This window comes from Salmo salar, chromosome 15, assembly GCF_965601325.2.
Source record: "Salmo salar chromosome 15, fSalSal1, whole genome shotgun sequence".
Lineage (NCBI taxonomy): Eukaryota > Metazoa > Chordata > Actinopteri > Salmoniformes > Salmonidae > Salmo > Salmo salar.
The window spans coordinates 58,227,590-58,245,739 of NC_138305.1; the positions used below are offsets into that span (position 1 = coordinate 58,227,590).

Genomic DNA, 18,150 nt, shown 5'->3' on the forward strand with positions numbered 1-18,150 from the left:
TCTAGACTCTATGCAAATAAAATATCATTGGTCAGAATAATCAGAACAGATTGTGATGTCATGCTGTGGGCCAAAAACAGGCTGAAATTACAGGTTTTTTAAAAAGCTCTTACACCTAAAGGGCATTATCATAATTTTCACAACTTCAGTGTGTTATTTCAACCTCATTGTGTCAAAATATAATTACAAAATAATTAAAATCACTTTTTGGACTACACTGCCCCTTTTAAAGCTCATCAAGATTGCTCTGTACTACTCTACTCTCATCCCAGGACTCATTCCCTACGTGGTGCTTTAACTGTGCTGTACGCAGAGTTGCTGTTCCATCATGCAGACTATGTAAGGTCCTTGTTCAACATTAGCAGTGCTGAATACGTCCAAGCTAAGATGGGATGGGGCTAGAGGGATGAACGAATGGAGTATTTAGTGGACGATCAGCATTTCTCAGAGTTGCTGCTGACTCTGTCTGCCTGTAAGCAGAAACAGTAAACAGAAGCAGAAATGCCGTAAGTAGGCCATGCTTCCTAAAAGCCTCTGTCATAACCTTATTAATCAGGCCAATGTCTGGAACAACAAGAGAATTAGGTCCTTGGACTAGCTCTGCGCCAAGGACTGTGTGTGTGTGCCATTGTTCATACCTTTTGCCAATCCTCCTCAGCTCCTCTATTTTAAACTCCTGGCACACTTAATAGGCCAGGGACGTGGTTCACACATAGCTGTTTCACAAAGCTGCCAGGGTGTCCTGTCATAATTTACACCCCCACATTCTCTGTGACCAGGAAGTGATGATAGCAGGAAGTGATAGGCACACATTATGACAGGGACTCGGGTATCTGATTTGAATGGCAGGCAGGTAGAAGCTCAGAGGTTCACACGATTATCAGGCAGGCTTAGAGATTCTGTTTAGGATCAGTGGAAGCTTTACAGTAGTAACACTGCTTTACATATTATATATTCAGGATTAAGAGAAGCGTTGTTGCTGAACACAGAACAAACAGCCCTCCGAAAGCCTGTTAGGTAACTAACACCCCTGTTGGGTTGCTACTGTTACATACGGTGCCTTCAGAAAGTGTTCATACACCTTGACTTGTTCCACATTTTGTTGTGTTGCAGCCTGAATAAAAAATGTATGAAATAGATTTTTTTCCCACATCTATCTTCTCACAATACCCCATAATGACAAAGTGAAAACATATTTTTAGAAATGGTTGCAAATTTCTTGGAAAATGAAATACAGAAATATGTTATTTACATAAGTATTCACGGTGAATGCCATATTCCTCTCTGCCTTATTGGAAATGCAAATTGCCCTTATATCATGTAATTATTATTCTGCAGCCACATATTACTCAGCTGCCGACAAAGTGCATAAGACGATGGTCGACTTTAATGAGAGGATACAGTGTAATTACAGTAGTAATTCCTGATGTGTAACCCTGGTGTGTTTCTCCTGCTCTGTAGCTGTGTGGTGGTCCTGCTGAACCCCAAGAAGAACAGACAGCACCACATCCTGAATACATCCAGGTGAGACATTACTCACTCACACTACCAACCCCTAATCGCCATCCTCCTCATGACCTGATCATCCTCTACCCATCTCCTGAACACCCACTGATACATGCATGACTGTACCCACAGAATACTCCTCTCTTTTTAACAGGAAAACTATCACAGCTCTGTCCTTCTCTCCAGATGGCAAATACTTGGTCACAGGAGAGGTGAGTGAGTTTTCTTTCTTTGATTTTAATCCTCAAAAGCTGGTTAGTGGGTTTGATTGAATATCTGTGTTGTTGTGCCGTAGGTGTGGTAATGTTCGAGCTCCAGATTAGCTCATGTGGCTCGACGTTGATGTGACGCCTAATCCCAGCTAGCCAATCAGAGCCAAAATAAATCCCTCTCGCTGTAAATAGGTGATCACTTCAGAGTTGCCATAGCAGCAGGGGTCAAAGTACCAAGTACCATGCTCATAGGACTGCTGTTGGTTACACACACAACCACACACCCACCCCTCTCTGGGTAGAAGTTACCCTTAGGTAGAGATCTAGGATCAGTTTAGCCTTCCCAATGCTAACCTTAACCATTAGGGTGGGGGAATAGATTATTATTGGTTATTGAGGAAGGTATCTCAATTGAATCCTTCCTACATTTCCTTTTCTTTTGGGTCATGGTTAAAGACTATAATATCACTGATAGACTCTGTCATTATATTGATTTGAGTTCCTTGCTATGGAAGCAATGATGACTCTGTTACAGAAGCAGAACAATCAGTAGTATAAAAACTAGCGGTAAAAATGTGGATATCTCTGAGAGGACGATCTGATAACACACAAACACACAGAGGAGCTGATCCACAGACAGTGTTTTTCATAGAGTCCCTGTATCCTCAGCTGACCATGTCCTGAACTCTGACCTGGGCACAGTCACATTCAAGTAACAACCTTTTGACCTTTTTGATAGTGTGTGAAATGGTTCAGACTGAGTGGATTGTGGCTGACACAGCATGTGTAATCTCACTGTGACTATCTCTCTCTCCCCCTTCTCTCCATCTATCTTCCCTTCTCTCGTTCTCGCACTCCCTCCCAGTCGGGTCACCTGCCTGCGGTGCGTGTTTGGGAGGTGTGTGAGTTTCGGCAGGTGGCAGAGCTGCAGGAACATAAGTATGGCGTATCCTGTGTGGCCTTCTCTCCCAACAGTAAATACATCGTCAGCGTGGGTTACCAGCATGACATGATGGTCCACGTCTGGGCATGGAAGGTACGCCAGCAGCCTCTGGCCAATAGGCATCTTACTTAAGTTGCCCAATGCACCTTTCTGTCAACAAATGAAATTCTCATCTGCCCTCTGTGACCTTTCTATGAGCAAATATTGTCTGCCCTTCTGCTATAGCCACTGCCCCAGAGACAGCAACATCAATATTATCTGCCCTTCAGCTATAGCCACTGCTCCAGAGACGGCAACATCAATATTATCTGCCCTTCAGCTATAGCCACTGCTCCAGAGACGGCAACATCAATATTATCTGCCCTTCAGCTATAGCCACTGCTCCAGAGACAGCAACATCAATATTATCTGCCCTTCAGCTATAGCCACTGCTCCAGAGACAGCAACATCAATATTATCTGCCCTTCAGCTATAGCCACTGCTCCAGAGACAGCAACATCAATATTATCTGCCCTTCAGCTATAGCCACTGCTCCAGAGACAGCAACATCAATATTATCTGCCCTTCAGCTATAGCCACTGCTCCAGAGACAGCAACATCCATATTATCTGCCCAGAGACAGCAACATCCATATTATGCTTGTGTAACTGCCACAGGGTCTATACTTCTATAGTTACTGCCCTCATACATGTTGTGTTTTTGTTGTGGTTGCAGAAGAACACAGTAGTTGCTGCTAACAAGGTTTCCAGTAAGGTGACAGCAGTGTCCTTCTCTGAGGACAGCTCCTACTTTGTGACAGCAGGGAACAGACACGTCAAGTTCTGGTACCTGGACCACTCCAAATCTATCAAGGTACTTCCGTCTCTGTTTCTTGGGTTTCTGTGCAGGCTAATGCTACTGATTGTGAGCAGAATAACAGAACGGCCAACTCTTCTGACTCATTGCATTTTACATAACTAACTAACTGCATTTCTCTCTACAGGCCAGTACACCAGTCCCTCTGCCGGGGCCCTCTCGGCTCCTAATACTAAGTCTAATACTAATAACACTAGTGTTTCTGTTGTCTGTGCAGGCCAGTACACCTGTCCCTCTGCTGGGGCGCTCTGGGCTCCTGGGGGAGCTGCGGAACAACTTCTTTTGTGATGTGGCGTGTGGGCGGGGCTCTCAGGCCGAAAGCACCTTCTGTATCACCTCCTCCGGTCTGCTCTGTGAGTTCAACCCCAAGAGGATGCTGGACAAGTGGGTGGACTTACGGGTGAGTCACTGACAGATGGATGGGCATATGGGTGAGTCACTGACAAATGGGTGGGCCTATGGGTGAGTGACTGACATAGGAGTGTGAAGGTGCCTTTGGACTGTTAACAGATGGCCTCGTGCTAGGAAATGTCCGGCATGTGTCTGTGGAGGGAAAGGAGTTCATGTCTGTCTTTGGTATGGACTCTGTCCAACTGAAGGCTCTATTGAGGTCTGTGTGTCCCCTGTGTCCTGCCAGCAGTAAGGGGATCACAGGGAGATTAGGGTTAAGGACAGGGACGAGGACAGGATGTGTTTGAGATACTTTCAATGGGAACACCTTTGTCCATCCAGGAGTGAGGCCAGGAAATTGAGCTTAGATATGTAACCTAGATCATTACTGACTGGATCCTTGACACTAGATTTTCTCTGTTGCATAACTTCCTGTCCTCTGTAGACCATGCGTAGCAATGTCAATCTCTGTGTCTGAGAAGCACCTCCAAGTCACTCTTTAATGTTATCGATTGATTGATTGGTAGACTGACTGGTTAATTGATTTCTTCCTGTCCCCGTAGACCAGTGTGGCCAGGTCTCTGTGTGTGTCAGAGGAGCTGATCTTCTGTGGCTGTGCTGATGGGATGGTGCGAGCCTTCAGCCCTGCTGACCTGGGGTTCATCTGTACCCTGCCAAGACCACACCACCTTGGCACTGACGTGTCCAGCATCACACAGGCCAGGTGTGACACACACACACACACCTCTGGGTAGAAGTTACCCTTAGGTATAGATCTAGGATCAGCTTACCCTTCCTAATGCTAACCTTAACTATTAAGGTGGGGGAATACGAAACTAACCTTAGATCAGTTTCTAGGGGCATCTTCACAACCTTGTTTTACAACCAATATTAGGAGCTGAAGCAGGTTACTCCTGGTACACCATGCATTAACATAAGTCACACATTACTTATTTTCTCCCATCAGCCACCTGTTCTCCAACAAGATGTCCGCCCGCTACCCTGACTCTGTGGCGGTGACCTATGACCCGGTCAGTCATTGGTTGAGCTGTGTGTATAACGACCACAGCCTGTATGTGTGGGATGTCAGGGACCTCCACAGGGTAGGCAAGGTGCATTCTGCCCTCTACCACGCTGCCTGTGTCTGGGACCTACAGGTAAAATGTCAAGATATCAGAGTAATATTTGAGGGCTGTAGAGATGATTAAGTGTCTCTGTAGTTGAGGCTATATGGAAGTACTTCAGTACGATGCAGAGTGAGTGTTCCTTTACAATACCATCGCATCCTTCTCCATGTGTTCTTCCTCCCCTCTCTGTTCTCCAGATGGTCCCAGAGGTCCCAGAGTCTGGCCTGTCTTCTGGAGAGTTCCTCAGCTGTTCAGCAGACAACACTGTCAGACTGTGGAGTACAGAGAGGCAGGGACACACACATCCGCAGAATGTTCTCAGTAAGGTATGTGTCCAATACTTAACAGTGTACTGTAGTAGATACCGACCCACCTCTGCATGTAAAAAGCTGTGTTGTGTTGACCCCTGTTAACACTCTTGCTGTATTGGCTCCTGGGAGTCTTCTTTCTCCCTCACTTTTCATCCACCTCTCTACCCCTCAGGACTTGTTGAAGGTGATCTATATGGATGAAAACACCACCGCCCTGGTGGAAACAGAGGGAAGTCTGTCTGTTAGCACAGAGAAGACAGATGGACAGACAGCAGAGACCAGGACAGGCATTAGGACCATCTGTGTCAGCCCCGATGGGAAACACCTGGCGTCTGGAGACCGCAACGGGATGCTGAGGTATGGAACGGGAAGAGAATGCAATGGGGATGGGATAGGAATGTCTGTGCAGGGTGTGTGTTTGATGTGTGTTTGATGTGTGTTTGATGTGTGTTTGATGTGCCTTTGATGTGCGTTTGTGTGCGTGTGTTCTGCAGGGTTCATGACCTCAGCAGTATGACAGAGATTCAGAAGGTGGAGGCCCATGACTCAGAGATCCTGTGTCTGGAATACTCTAAACCAGAGACAGGTCTGAAGCTGTTAGCCACCGCTAGCCGCGACCGTCTGATCCACGTCCTGGATGCGGAGAAAGACTACGGCCTAGTCCAGACCCTGGACGAACACTCTTCATCCATCACCGCTGTCCGATTCGCTGGTGAGCGACCTGTAACCTCCCGGCATCAGAGAGAAAGGCGTCATCGTGACGTCAACATATGTAGAACAGATACAGTCTATGTAGTAAGGTTTGACAGTAGGAGATGGGTACTGTATGGAAGATCTTTGTCATGGTCAAAGCTCTGGGGTTGTTTTCATGGCTAGGGTTACTTTGCCTCTCCTCCCTCAGCCAATGACAACAAGGTGAGGATGATCAGCTGTGGAGCAGACAAGAGCATCTACTTCCGTACGGCTCACAGGGTAAGGCACTCAACACTCAGTCAGGGTACACAGGGTAAGGAACACGTTAGGGTGTCACGTTGCAATTACAGAAGTCCAAAATTTGAGTTGTTGTAAATGCAACGTTTTGTAACTAACTGGGTTCTCAGTATCTCAACATTTACATAAGAGACAACAGTCATCATCATCCACTCTTCATACGTTCCTCCTTCCCTTTCAAATGTCCCTATTAGGATAATGGTTAGAGGAATGGGACTACTGTTAAGTTCTGGAACATGAGTCCATCGCAGGGACAGGGTTCCACTTCCAGACCCAAAAATGTCTTGTTAACTTCCTGCTAGCATCTTAACCAGTGTAAATAGACATTATTTGAGTGGCAGTTTAGGAAACAAACACTGACATGCATCTCTCTTTCTCTCTCAATCTGATCTTCTCTGGCAGTGCTCTCTGTTCCATCTATTATCATGCTCTTTGTTTTTACCAAGTGGCTGCCTGTCGGTATTTAACTTCGAGAAATTGCACACGGCCCCCATCTGGTTTTTCAGAGTTTTAAAAGCATCTGTTACCGTCTATAAGGGAATGTAGCTCTGCTTGTATATGAACTGCAGACACTGAGCATAGAGAGTAGAATACCTTAAGATGATGTTAACATTATTGTTCAAGAGTAAGCTAGATAACTCCAACAGAGGTTGTTGTTGTTCTCTCCCCCCTCAGACAGACGGAGGTATAGAGGTTTGTTCTCTCCCCCCTCAGACAGACGGAGGTACAGAGGTTTGTTCTCTCCCCCCTCAGACAGACGGAGGTACAGAGGTTTGTTCTCTCCCCCCCCAGACAGACGGAGGTACAGAGGTTTGTTCTCTCCCCCCTCAGACAGACGGAGGTACAGAGGTTTGTTCTCTCCCCCCTCAGACAGACGGAGGTACAAAGGTTGTTGTTGTTCTCTCCCCCCTCAGACAGACGGAGGTACAGAGGTTTGTTCTCTCCCCCCTCAGACAGACGGAGGTACAGAGGTTTGTTCTCTCCCCCCTCAGACAGACGGAGGTACAGAGGTTTGTTCTCTCCCCCCTCAGACAGACGGAGGTACAGAGGTTTGTTCTCTCCCCCCTCAGACAGACGGAGGTACAGAGGTTTGTTCTCTCCCCCCTCAGACAGACGGAGGTACAGAGGTTTGTTCTCTCCCCCCTCAGACAGACGGAGGTACAGAGGTTTGTTCTCTCCCCCCTCAGACAGACGGAGGTATAGAGGTTGTTGTTTTTCTCTCCCCCCTCAGACAGACGGAGGTACAGAGGTTTGTTCTCTCCCCCCTCAGACAGACGGAGGTATAGAGGTTGTTGTTGTTCTCTCCCCCCTCAGACAGACGGAGGTACAGAGGTTTGTTCTCGTTCTCTCCCCCCTCAGACAGACGGAGGTACAGAGGTTTGTTCTCTCCCCCCTCAGACAGACGGAGGTACAGAGGTTTGTTCTCTCCCCCCTCAGACAGACGGAGGTACAGAGGTTGTTGTTGTTCTCTCCCCCCTCAGACAGACGGAGGTACAGAGGTTTGTTCTCTCCCCCCTCAGACAGACGGAGGTACAGAGGTTTGTTCTCTCCCCCCTCAGACAGACGGAGGTACAGAGGTTTGTTCTCTCCCCCCTCAGACAGACGGAGGTACAGAGGTTGTTGTTGTTCTCCCCCCCCTCAGACAGACGGAGGTACAGAGGTTTGTTCTCTCCCCCCTCAGACAGACGGAGGTATAGAGGTTTGTTCTCTCCCCCCTCAGACAGACGGAGGTATAGAGGTTTGTTCTCTCCCCCCTCAGACAGACGGAGGTACAGAGGTGTTGTTCTCTCCCCCCTCAGACAGACGGAGGTACAGAGGTTTGTTCTCTCCCCCCTCAGACAGACGGAGGTACAGAGGTTTGTTCTCTCCCCCCTCAGACAGACGGAGGTACAGAGGTGTTGTTCTCTCCCCCCTCAGACAGACGGAGGTACAGAGGTGTTGTTGCTCTCCCCCCTCAGACAGACGGAGGTACAGAGGTTTGTTCTCTCCCCCCTCAGACAGACGGAGGTACAGAGGTTTGTTCTCTCCCCCCTCAGACAGACGGAGGTAAAGATGTTGTTGTTGTTCTCTCCCCCCTCAGACAGACGGAGGTACAGAGGTTTGTTCTCTCCCCCCTCAGACAGACGGAGGTACAGAGGTTTGTTCTCTCCCCCCTCAGACAGACGGAGGTACAGAGGTTTGTTCTCTCCCCCCTCAGACAGACGGAGGTAAAGATGTTGTTGTTGTTCTCTCCCCCCTCAGACAGACGGAGGTAAAGATGTTGTTGTTGTTCTCTCCCCCCCCAGACAGCCGGAGGTACAGAGGTTGTTGTTGTTCTCTCCCCCCCCAGACAGCCGGAGGTACAGAGGTTGTTGTTGTTCTCTCCCCCCCCAGACAGCCGGAGGTAAAGATGTTGTTGTTGTTCTCTCCCCCCCCAGACAGCCGGAGGTACAGAGGTTTGTTCTCTCCCCCCTCAGACAGACGGAGGTAAAGATGTTGTTGTTGTTCTCTCCCCCCCCAGACAGCCGGAGGTATAGAGGTTTGTTCTCTCCCCCCTCAGACAGAAGGAAGTACAGAGGTTGTTGTTGTTCTCTCCCCCCTCAGACAGACGGAGGTACAGAGGTTTGTTCTCTCCCCCCTCAGACAGACGGAGGTACAGAGGTTTGTTCTCTCCCCCCTCAGACAGACGGAGGTACAGAGGTTTGTTCTCTCCCCCCTCAGACAGACGGAGGTACAGAGGTTGTTGTTGTTCTCCCCCCCCTCAGACAGACGGAGGTACAGAGGTTTGTTCTCTCCCCCCTCAGACAGACGGAGGTATAGAGGTTTGTTCTCTCCCCCCTCAGACAGCGGAGGTATAGAGGTTTGTTCTCTCCCCCCTCAGACAGACGGAGGTACAGAGGTTTGTTCTCTCCCCCCTCAGACAGACGGAGGTACAGAGGTTGTTGTTGTTCTCTCCCCCCTCAGACAGACGGAGGTACAGAGGTTTGTTCTCTCCCCCCCTCAGACAGACGGAGGTATAGAGGTTGTTGTTGTTCTCTCCCCCCTCAGACAGACGGAGGTACAGAGGTTGTTGTTGTTCTCTCCCCCCTCAGACAGACGGAGGTACAGAGGTTGTTGTTGTTCTCTCCCCCCTCAGACAGACGGAGGTACAGAGGTTGTTGTTGTTCTCTCCCCCCTCAGACAGACGGAGGTACAGAGGTTTGTTCTCTCCCCCCCTCAGACAGACGGAGGTATAGAGGTTGTTGTTGTTCTCTCCCCCCTCAGACAGACGGAGGTACAGAGGTTGTTGTTGTTCTCTCCCCCCTCAGACAGACGGAGGTACAGAGGTTGTTGTTGTTCTCTCCCCCCTCAGACAGACGGAGGTACAGAGGTTTGTTCTCTCCCCCCTCAGACAGACGGAGGTACAGAGGTTTGTTCTCTCCCCCCTCAGACAGACGGAGGTAAAGATGTTGTTGTTGTTCTCTCCCCCCTCAGACAGACGGAGGTAAAGATGTTGTTGTTGTTCTCTCCCCCCCCAGACAGCCGGAGGTACAGAGGTTGTTGTTGTTCTCTCCCCCCCCAGACAGCCGGAGGTACAGAGGTTGTTGTTGTTCTCTCCCCCCCCAGACAGCCGGAGGTAAAGATGTTGTTGTTGTTCTCTCCCCCCCCAGACAGCCGGAGGTACAGAGGTTTGTTCTCTCCCCCCTCAGACAGACGGAGGTAAAGATGTTGTTGTTGTTCTCTCCCCCCCCAGACAGCCGGAGGTACAGAGGTTTGTTCTCTCCCCCCTCAGACAGACGGAGGTACAGAGGTTTGTTCTCTCCCCCCTCAGACAGACGGAGGTAAAGATGTTGTTGTTGTTCTCTCCCCCCTCAAACAGACGGAAGTAAAGATGTTGTTGTTGTTCTCTCCCCCCCCAGACAGCCGGAGGTACAGAGGTTTGTTCTCTCCCCCCTCAGACAGCCGGAGGTACAGAGGTTTGTTCTCTCCCCCCTCAGACAGACGGAGGTAAAGATGTTGTTGTTGTTCTCTCCCCCCCAGACAGCCGGAGGTACAGAGTTCAGGCGTTCTCACCACGTGGTGAGAAAGACCACTCTGTATGACATGGATGTCGAGCCCAGCTGTAAGTACGCTGCTGTGGGCTGCCAGGACCGATGCATCAGGATCTTCAACATCAGCAATGGGAAACAGAAGACATTCTACAAGGGTTCACAGACTGAGGATGGCAGCCTGCTTAAGGTTTAGTATCATTCAACTCTAAAACTCTGTCAAAAACAGATTAAAAAAATGTGTTGCCACTCCCCAAAGAAGGTCTTTATGAAGCTTGTGATAGATACGACGTTTCAACTAGAGATGGGCACTGATATGGCATCATATCTGTATCGATGTCATTTTGGTTTGACTAAATAACATTGCAACTGTGTGGACTTCACTTCCACGGATTTGTGACATTCAGACAACTTGCTTGCCCATTGGGCCAGGTCACAGGTGTGAATGTTCTGTGGGCTTAACCTACCAACCCAGTTTGAGTACAATGGGAAGTCTGTTGATGGCCCATCAGCAGGCAGTTAGCTATGCTAATTTGAGAGCCGGTGAGATGATTTTGTGCCTGCAGAAAGTCACGTATGCTCTTACATTGTAATTTAAAGCAAGGATAAACCGATATCACGATATGCCTGGCTCATATCGATATCGTTTGAATTGTCGATATTGGTGCCCACCACTAGTTTCAACCTGTTTTGTTGTGTTTTTCCCCATGCAGGTGCAGACTGATCCGTCTGGTCAGTACGTTGCTACCAGCTGCTCTGATAAGAACATCAGCATCTTTGACTTCCGCTCTGGAGTGTGTGTGGCTACCATGTTTGGACACTCTGGTAACAGACCATGACATACTGTACACACACACACACACACACACACACACACACACACACACACACAGAGAGTATCAAAACAACCTACCAGCCAGCTGATTCATTCTTTTCCTGTTCTCAGAGATAGTGACTGGGATAAAGTTCACCAACGACTGTAAACATCTGATCTCTGTGTCTGGGGACAGGTATGACCCCTGCCCTGGTGTGTGTGTGAGTCTGTCTGTTTGTGTCTGTGTCTGTCTGATGGCCTGTTGTCTATTCCAGCTGTATCTTCGTGTGGCGTCTGGCTCCAGAGCTGACCATGAGTATGAGAGAACGTCTTTCCCAACTCAGACGAACCTCCCCCACACCACCCTGCTCCACCGCCACACTCAGGTAAAGGATTGGATGGGTATAAGCAGTAGGGTAACAGTTTCCACAAGAAACCAAGGAGTATGGGCTAGAGGACTGGACAGACATTTCACAGTCTCCTAGGGCTGGGTGGTATACCATATCTGACTATATACCAGTATTGCTGCACGGACCGATTTGGGTTTTACCTTCTAAGACTGTATTTCAATGTTTGGTTTGTTAAATGGGATACGCTACCATGCCACGTGTAGAGTCCGTTATTATAGTTTAGTCCGCTACTTGAGTCGTCTCTCTCCCTCTCTCCATTCCGCTTTCCTCACAGACTAAGCCCCGCTCCCTGTCACTCAAGGAGCCACCGCAGGTAATTCATCTTCACTCTCCTCTCGTCAGGTTACATTTATTTTTGTACTTGATGCCACTCTTCCTCACCACACTGCTTCCCTCTACACTCAGCTCCTTTCCTTCTCCCTCGCTGTCCATTTCCACATCTCCACGCTCTTTCCGCTTCTTTATCCAGTGTAGTAGCAAACTGTTCAAATTGTTATTGTATCTTGAATTTGACGCCATGTCACCTCCGCATGAATATGTTAGCTACATGAAACTGCTAAGAGAAAACATTTAACGTTGCTGTAACGAGTGCTCTGAGAGTCGGGATGCAAGTACAGGGAGTGAGTGTTATGAGGCGCTGGTGCGCTTGACGATGGTGACAGGTGTGCGGGATAATCAGCAGCCTGATGACCTAGAGGCCGGAGAGGGAGTATACGTGACAGTACCCCCTCCCCGACGAGTGGCTCCAGCCGCAGGATGCCGACGAAGGAGATGAACGGACTGGTCACCCCCGCTAAGGCGCGGGAACCTGTCACGCTGGGTGAGGCGCGAGAACCTGTCGAGCTGGCTGGGGCATGGGAACCTGACAGACCGGCTGAGGCAGGGGGAGCCTGACGAGCACATGGGAGCCTGGCGATCTGGCGGAGGCATGAGAGCCTGACTAGCTGGCGGAGGCAGGGGAGCCTGGCCTGTAGTGGCTCCCGGACCCGACGTTATTTACACAAAAAACAAAACACTCCCTGATGCTTACCTAGAGGCCGGAGATGGCGTATACGTGACAGTTGCTAAAAGATTAGGAAGCACTGGCCAACACTTTGGTTCCTACCCTGTCACAATAACTCCGCCCTGGCTTTTTTTATTTGTTGTCATGTCAAATAAAACTGTACTCAAAGTGCCCACTATTATATTCTATCTATAGAATTAGAATAGTCATTATATTCCCATGATTCCAACAGCTCACCCAAGTGTTTTGATCTAAATCGCAAGTCAAATCGTAATTGCAATATTTGGTCAAAAAATAAGGCCTATATGTTTTGTCCATATCATGCAGCCCTACGTGGAAGGGTGGAAATGATCTCAAATGAGTGCAGGAAATGCATACATTGATGAAAATGCTAAAAGAATGTTGACTGAATCAGAATGAAGAATGCGCCATTAACATTTCTTGAAATTTCTTAATGTATGTGTTGCCATACTAGTGTCACACACTACTCATGAAGCACATTTTTTACTTTTGTTATTCAAAAACATCAAATACCGTCATACCATCCCAAAATATTAAAATATAATGATATTATATTTTGGCCATATCGCCCAATCCTACTGTCTCGTTGTTGTTGTGTGTGGTATAGCCGTGAGGTGTACAGTGCACCGGATCTTGGTCTGATGTCATCAGAGAGTGACCGTGAGGTGGAGGAGCCAGAGGAGAGGGACGATCCCTGTGACCTGGAACAGATCACAGTAAACAGTAACACCTCCTCAGGGAGTAGCCATGACGACGACGCAGGTACAGAACAGAGTCGTCACATCTGGATGTAACATTTGGGCAACTTCTACCTATAGTGGCTCTACATTAAATACTGCATTCTTGTCTATTATAGGTGCCTCGGATGAAGGACAGGACTGGGAATCTAAGGTTTGTTGAACTGTTGTAGTTACACACACACACGGAGGTTGCTCCATTCTGCCCTCTGCTGGTCATGCTACTCTCTTTCCTACACTCCCTACATATTTATTTGGACAGTGACACTAATTTCCTTATTTTGGCTCTATACTCCAGCATTTGAGATCAATTGTTTTATAATTCAAATTGAGGCAACAGTCCAGAATGTAATTTTATTTGAGCACACTTTCATACATAGTGTTTTTATTTCTAAACTATAAAACAAATATGTTCCTACCCAGCTAGCACATAATGTTCTGAGAACCATATGTTTCTTAGAGCTTGGTGAGCGCGTGGTTGAACTATGGTTATTTTTCATACAACCTTCCCACAACTTTCTGGGAATGGTGCAGGGTAGTTCCTTGGCTTTGGAACATTCTCAGCACATTTAAGGAACTTGACAAAAAACATAATTTTCTTGGTATGTCATTACTTTAACCTGTTTAGGATAGGGGGCAGTATTGACACGGCTGGATAAAAAACGTACCCGATTTAATCTGGTTACCACTCCTACCCAGTAACTAGAATATGCATATACTTATTACATATGGATAGAAAACACCCTAAAGTTTCTAAAACTGTTTGAATGGTGTCTGTGAGTATAACAGAACTCATTTGGCAGGCAAAAACATGACAAGGTTTCAGGCAGGAAGTGGCCTGTCTGACAAGGTGTCGTTCTTCTTGTCTCTGTTTATTGAAGAGTGAGGATCTTAGCTGTCCCGTGACACTTCCTACGGCTGCCATAGGGTCTCAGAAGGCGGCAAAAAGCTGAATCGTGGCTTTGCAGGCTCTGGCTGAAACAAAGTAGCGCGTTTGGGTAGTGGCTGGTTACAGTACTGTGAGACTCAGGCGCGTGCCCGCGTCGACCGAAAGCTTTGTTTACTTTCCTCAGTTTAGCTAAATGGACATTCCCGGTCGGAATATTATCGCTTTTTTACGAGAAAAATGGCATAAAAATGGATTTTAAACAGCGGTTGACATGCCTCGAAGTACGGTAATGGAATATTTAGATTTTTTTTGTCACGAATTGCGCCATGCGCGCGACCCTGATTTACCATTTCAGATAGTGTCTGGGACGCACGAACACAACGCCGCTATTCGGATATAACGATGGATTATTTTGGACCAAACCAACATTTGTTATTGAAGTAGCAGTCCTGGGAGTGCATTCTGACGAAGACAACAAAAGGTAATCAAACTTTTATAATAGTAAATATGATTATGGTGAGTGCTAAACTTGCCGGGTGTCTAAATAGCTAGCCCGTGATGCCTGGGCTATGTACTTAGAATATTGCAAAATGTGCTTTCACCAAAAAGCTATTTTAAAATCGGACATATCGAGTGCATAGAGGTCTGTATCTATAATTCTTAAAATAATTGTTATGCTTTTTGTGAACGTTTATCGTGAGTAATTTAGTAAAATGTTAGCGAAGCCTGTGGCGCGATTTTGAAAACCTTAAAAATCCTATTACTTCAGTTTCTCAAACATATGACTATTTTACAGCATTTTAAAGACAAGACTCTCGTTAATCTAACCACACTGTCCGATTTCAAAAAGGCTTTACAACGAAAACAAAACATTAGATTATGTCAGCAGAGTACCCAGCCAGAAATAATCAGACACCCATTTTTCAAGCTAGCATATAATGTCACATAAACCCAGAAGACAGCTAAATGCAGCACTAACCTTTGATCTTCATCAGATGACAATCCTAGGACATTATGTTATACAATACATGCATGTTTTGTTCAATCAAGTTCATATTTATATCAAAAAACAGCTTTTTACATTAGCATGTGACGTTCAGAACTAGCATACCCCCGCAAACTTCCGGGGAATTTACTAACAATTTACTAAATTACTCACGATAAACGTTCACAAAAAACATAACAATTATTTTAAGAATTATAGATACAGAACTCCTTTGTGCAATCGAGGTGTCCGATTTTAAAATAGCTTTTCGGTGAAAGCACATTTTGCAATATTCTCAGTAGATAGCCCAGCCATCACGACTAGCCATTTGGACACCGACCAAGTTTAGCCCTGACCAAAGTCAGATTTACTATTACAAAAGTTTGATTACCTTTGTTGTCTTCGTCAGAATGCACTCCCAGGACTGCTACTTCAATAACAAATGTTGGTTTGGTCCAAAATAATCCATCGTTATATCCAAATAGCGGCGTTTTGTTTGTGCGTTCCAGACACTATCCGAAATGGTAAATCTGGGTTACGAGCATGGCGCAATTCGTGACAAAAAATTCAAAATATTCCATTACCGTACTTCGAAGCATGTCAACCGCTGTTTAAAATCCATTTTTATGCCATTTTTCTCGTAAAAAAGCGATAATATTCCGACCGGGAATCTCCGTTTAGGTAAACAGAGGAAAGAAAACAAAGCTTTCGGTCGACGCGGGCACGAGCCTGAGTCTCACAGTACTGTAACCAGCCACTACCCAAACGCGCTACTTTTTTTCAGCCAGAGCCTGCAAAGCCACGATTCAGCTTTTTGCCGCCTTCTGAGAGCCTATGGCAGCCGTAGGAAGTGTCACGTAACAGCAGAGATCCTTTGTAATGGATAGAGATGGCAAAGAAGGCCAAGAAATGGTCAGACAGGGTACTTCCTGTACAGAATCTTCTCAGGTTTTGACCTGCCATTTGAGTTCTGTTATACTCACAGACACCATTCAAACAGTTTTAGAAACTTTGGAGTGTTTTCTATCCAAAGCCAATAATTATATGCATATTCTAGTTACTGGGCAGGAGTAGTAACCAGATTAAATCGGGTACGTTTTTTATCCAGCCGTGTCAATACTGCCCCCTAGCCCTAACAGGTTAAGCTGTTTTCTAGTGACATTTATTTGGATACATCCATAACAATGAGCTAATGAGGCGTGATTTCACCTGGCATAGAAAATGTGCTCAGTCATCAGGACATTGGTTCAGAGGAGCTAGCCAATAACACAGCTAACATAATCACTTCAAACGGAATCTGGAAAGACCGCAAACTACAGTAGCTGCACTTTGTTTAGTTTTACCTTTTTTCAATTGACATTTCTTTGTATATATATCCATAAATTATGCAAGCTGATTCATGAGTTCGACTGGCTGAGAAACGCTCCCTGCCTGTCTCTCGTACCGACTCGTTCATTACTATGGGACAGCTCAAGATCGAATTTCAATATTGAAACAATATTGCAAATGTTGGAGAGACAGACAGCAAGGTTTATACAAATCTCTGTGTGCTAATGTCTAGATGCTTTTTATAGTGGAGATCAAGTTTATAACTTGCCTGGCTGGGCTGATGAGACAGTGGATTGCGCAGTCAGATGGAACAGTGTAAATAGGCATTTTAACATCATAGATTTAGCTGGTGGTAACTTGTGTAATAGACACTGGCTAGAATGCAGTTTTAACCAATCAGCATTCAGGATTAGACCCACCCGTTGTGTAAAAACATATACATTCCGTTCTCAGCATCAACAAAACTCTCCCTATCCTCTATCTTGTTAAGTATGTGCAGGTGTTTTGGCCACGCCCACTAATTGGCCACACCTGATCTTAATAAGGGCTTGTTTCCTTTTAAATGGGGTTTGAATAGATGATCAGCTTTGTATGAGTTCAAAAAACATGGCATGCTAGCTCCATCCTGGTGGTGCAGTGGACTAATTTTATGGATAGAGAACAGAAGATTATAGGTTTGAATTTGACTAATGCAGTGTCACATAACATAATTTTTTATGGATGATTAAGGAATATAATTTCCATGTGTTTGGAGTTTAAAAAAATGTTAGCCCAAAACAAGCTAACAATGTTATTAAAAATCTTATTGAAACATTCAGTGGAAGTTTTGAGGAAGTTATTCATAAACCTCCAAATAACCTATAATTTCTGTTCTCAGAGTGTTAATAAAACCTCCCAGGAAAACTTCTAAGGAACCATAGTACATTTTTCTTTACTTCCAACTCAGAATGTTTAAAAAACGTTCAGTTTCACCGATCAGGAAACTTAATTCCCAGAACTAATGAAAAACCAAAAACGTACGTTCCCACAAATTCCAACGAACCAAATGTGTTAGCTGGGTAGTCCCCCCATTTGAAGGTGTCATGAATATTTGGAAAAATTCACTTGTCGTGTATTACATTTAGTCAACATTGAGTATTTGGTCCCATATTCCTAGCACACAATGACTACATCAAGCTTGTGACTCTACAAACTTGTTGGATGCATTTTCAGTTTGTTTTGGTTGTGTTTTGGATTATGTTGTGCCCAATAGAAATGAATGGTAAATAATGTATTGTGTCATTTTGGAGTTACATAGTAAATAAAAAATAAAACTTCTACATTAATTGAATGTGAACGCTTCCATGATTACGGATAATCATCAATGAATCGTGAATAATGATGAGTGAGAAAGTTACAGAGGTATAAATATCATACCCCCCCAAAAAATGCTAACCTCGACTGTTATTGGTAATGATGAGACGTTAGCATATTTTGGGGGCATGATCTTTGTGCATCTGTAATCTTTCGCAATCATCATTATTCACGATTCATTCATGATTATCTGTAATTATGGTAGCATCCACATGAATGTTGAAGTGTTCTATTCTTATTTACAATAAGGTTATTTCAAAATGACACA

At 45.9% G+C, this 18,150-nt stretch overlaps 1 protein-coding gene across 3 annotated transcripts in view; it reads left to right on the forward strand.

Annotated features, from left to right (window-relative positions):
• LOC106571562 (mitogen-activated protein kinase-binding protein 1) overlaps nucleotides 1-18,150 on the forward strand; it is a 48,325-nt gene that overhangs the window by 12,274 nt on the left and 17,901 nt on the right. For all 3 annotated transcript variants that reach the window (XM_045695869.2, XM_014144748.3, XM_045695868.2), the window contains exons 3-20: nucleotides 1,462-1,524; nucleotides 1,661-1,718; nucleotides 2,584-2,754; nucleotides 3,376-3,513; nucleotides 3,734-3,916; nucleotides 4,470-4,630; nucleotides 4,874-5,063; nucleotides 5,231-5,359; nucleotides 5,517-5,701; nucleotides 5,839-6,056; nucleotides 6,246-6,316; nucleotides 10,334-10,531; nucleotides 11,055-11,166; nucleotides 11,288-11,351; nucleotides 11,431-11,541; nucleotides 11,840-11,878; nucleotides 13,197-13,351; nucleotides 13,446-13,480. In XM_045695869.2, coding sequence (XP_045551825.2) covers nucleotides 1,462-1,524; nucleotides 1,661-1,718; nucleotides 2,584-2,754; nucleotides 3,376-3,513; nucleotides 3,734-3,916; nucleotides 4,470-4,630; nucleotides 4,874-5,063; nucleotides 5,231-5,359; nucleotides 5,517-5,701; nucleotides 5,839-6,056; nucleotides 6,246-6,316; nucleotides 10,334-10,531; nucleotides 11,055-11,166; nucleotides 11,288-11,351; nucleotides 11,431-11,541; nucleotides 11,840-11,878; nucleotides 13,197-13,351; nucleotides 13,446-13,480 — 2,281 coding nt within the window. The remainder of the gene's footprint in view (nucleotides 1-1,461; nucleotides 1,525-1,660; nucleotides 1,719-2,583; nucleotides 2,755-3,375; nucleotides 3,514-3,733; nucleotides 3,917-4,469; nucleotides 4,631-4,873; nucleotides 5,064-5,230; nucleotides 5,360-5,516; nucleotides 5,702-5,838; nucleotides 6,057-6,245; nucleotides 6,317-10,333; nucleotides 10,532-11,054; nucleotides 11,167-11,287; nucleotides 11,352-11,430; nucleotides 11,542-11,839; nucleotides 11,879-13,196; nucleotides 13,352-13,445; nucleotides 13,481-18,150) is intronic.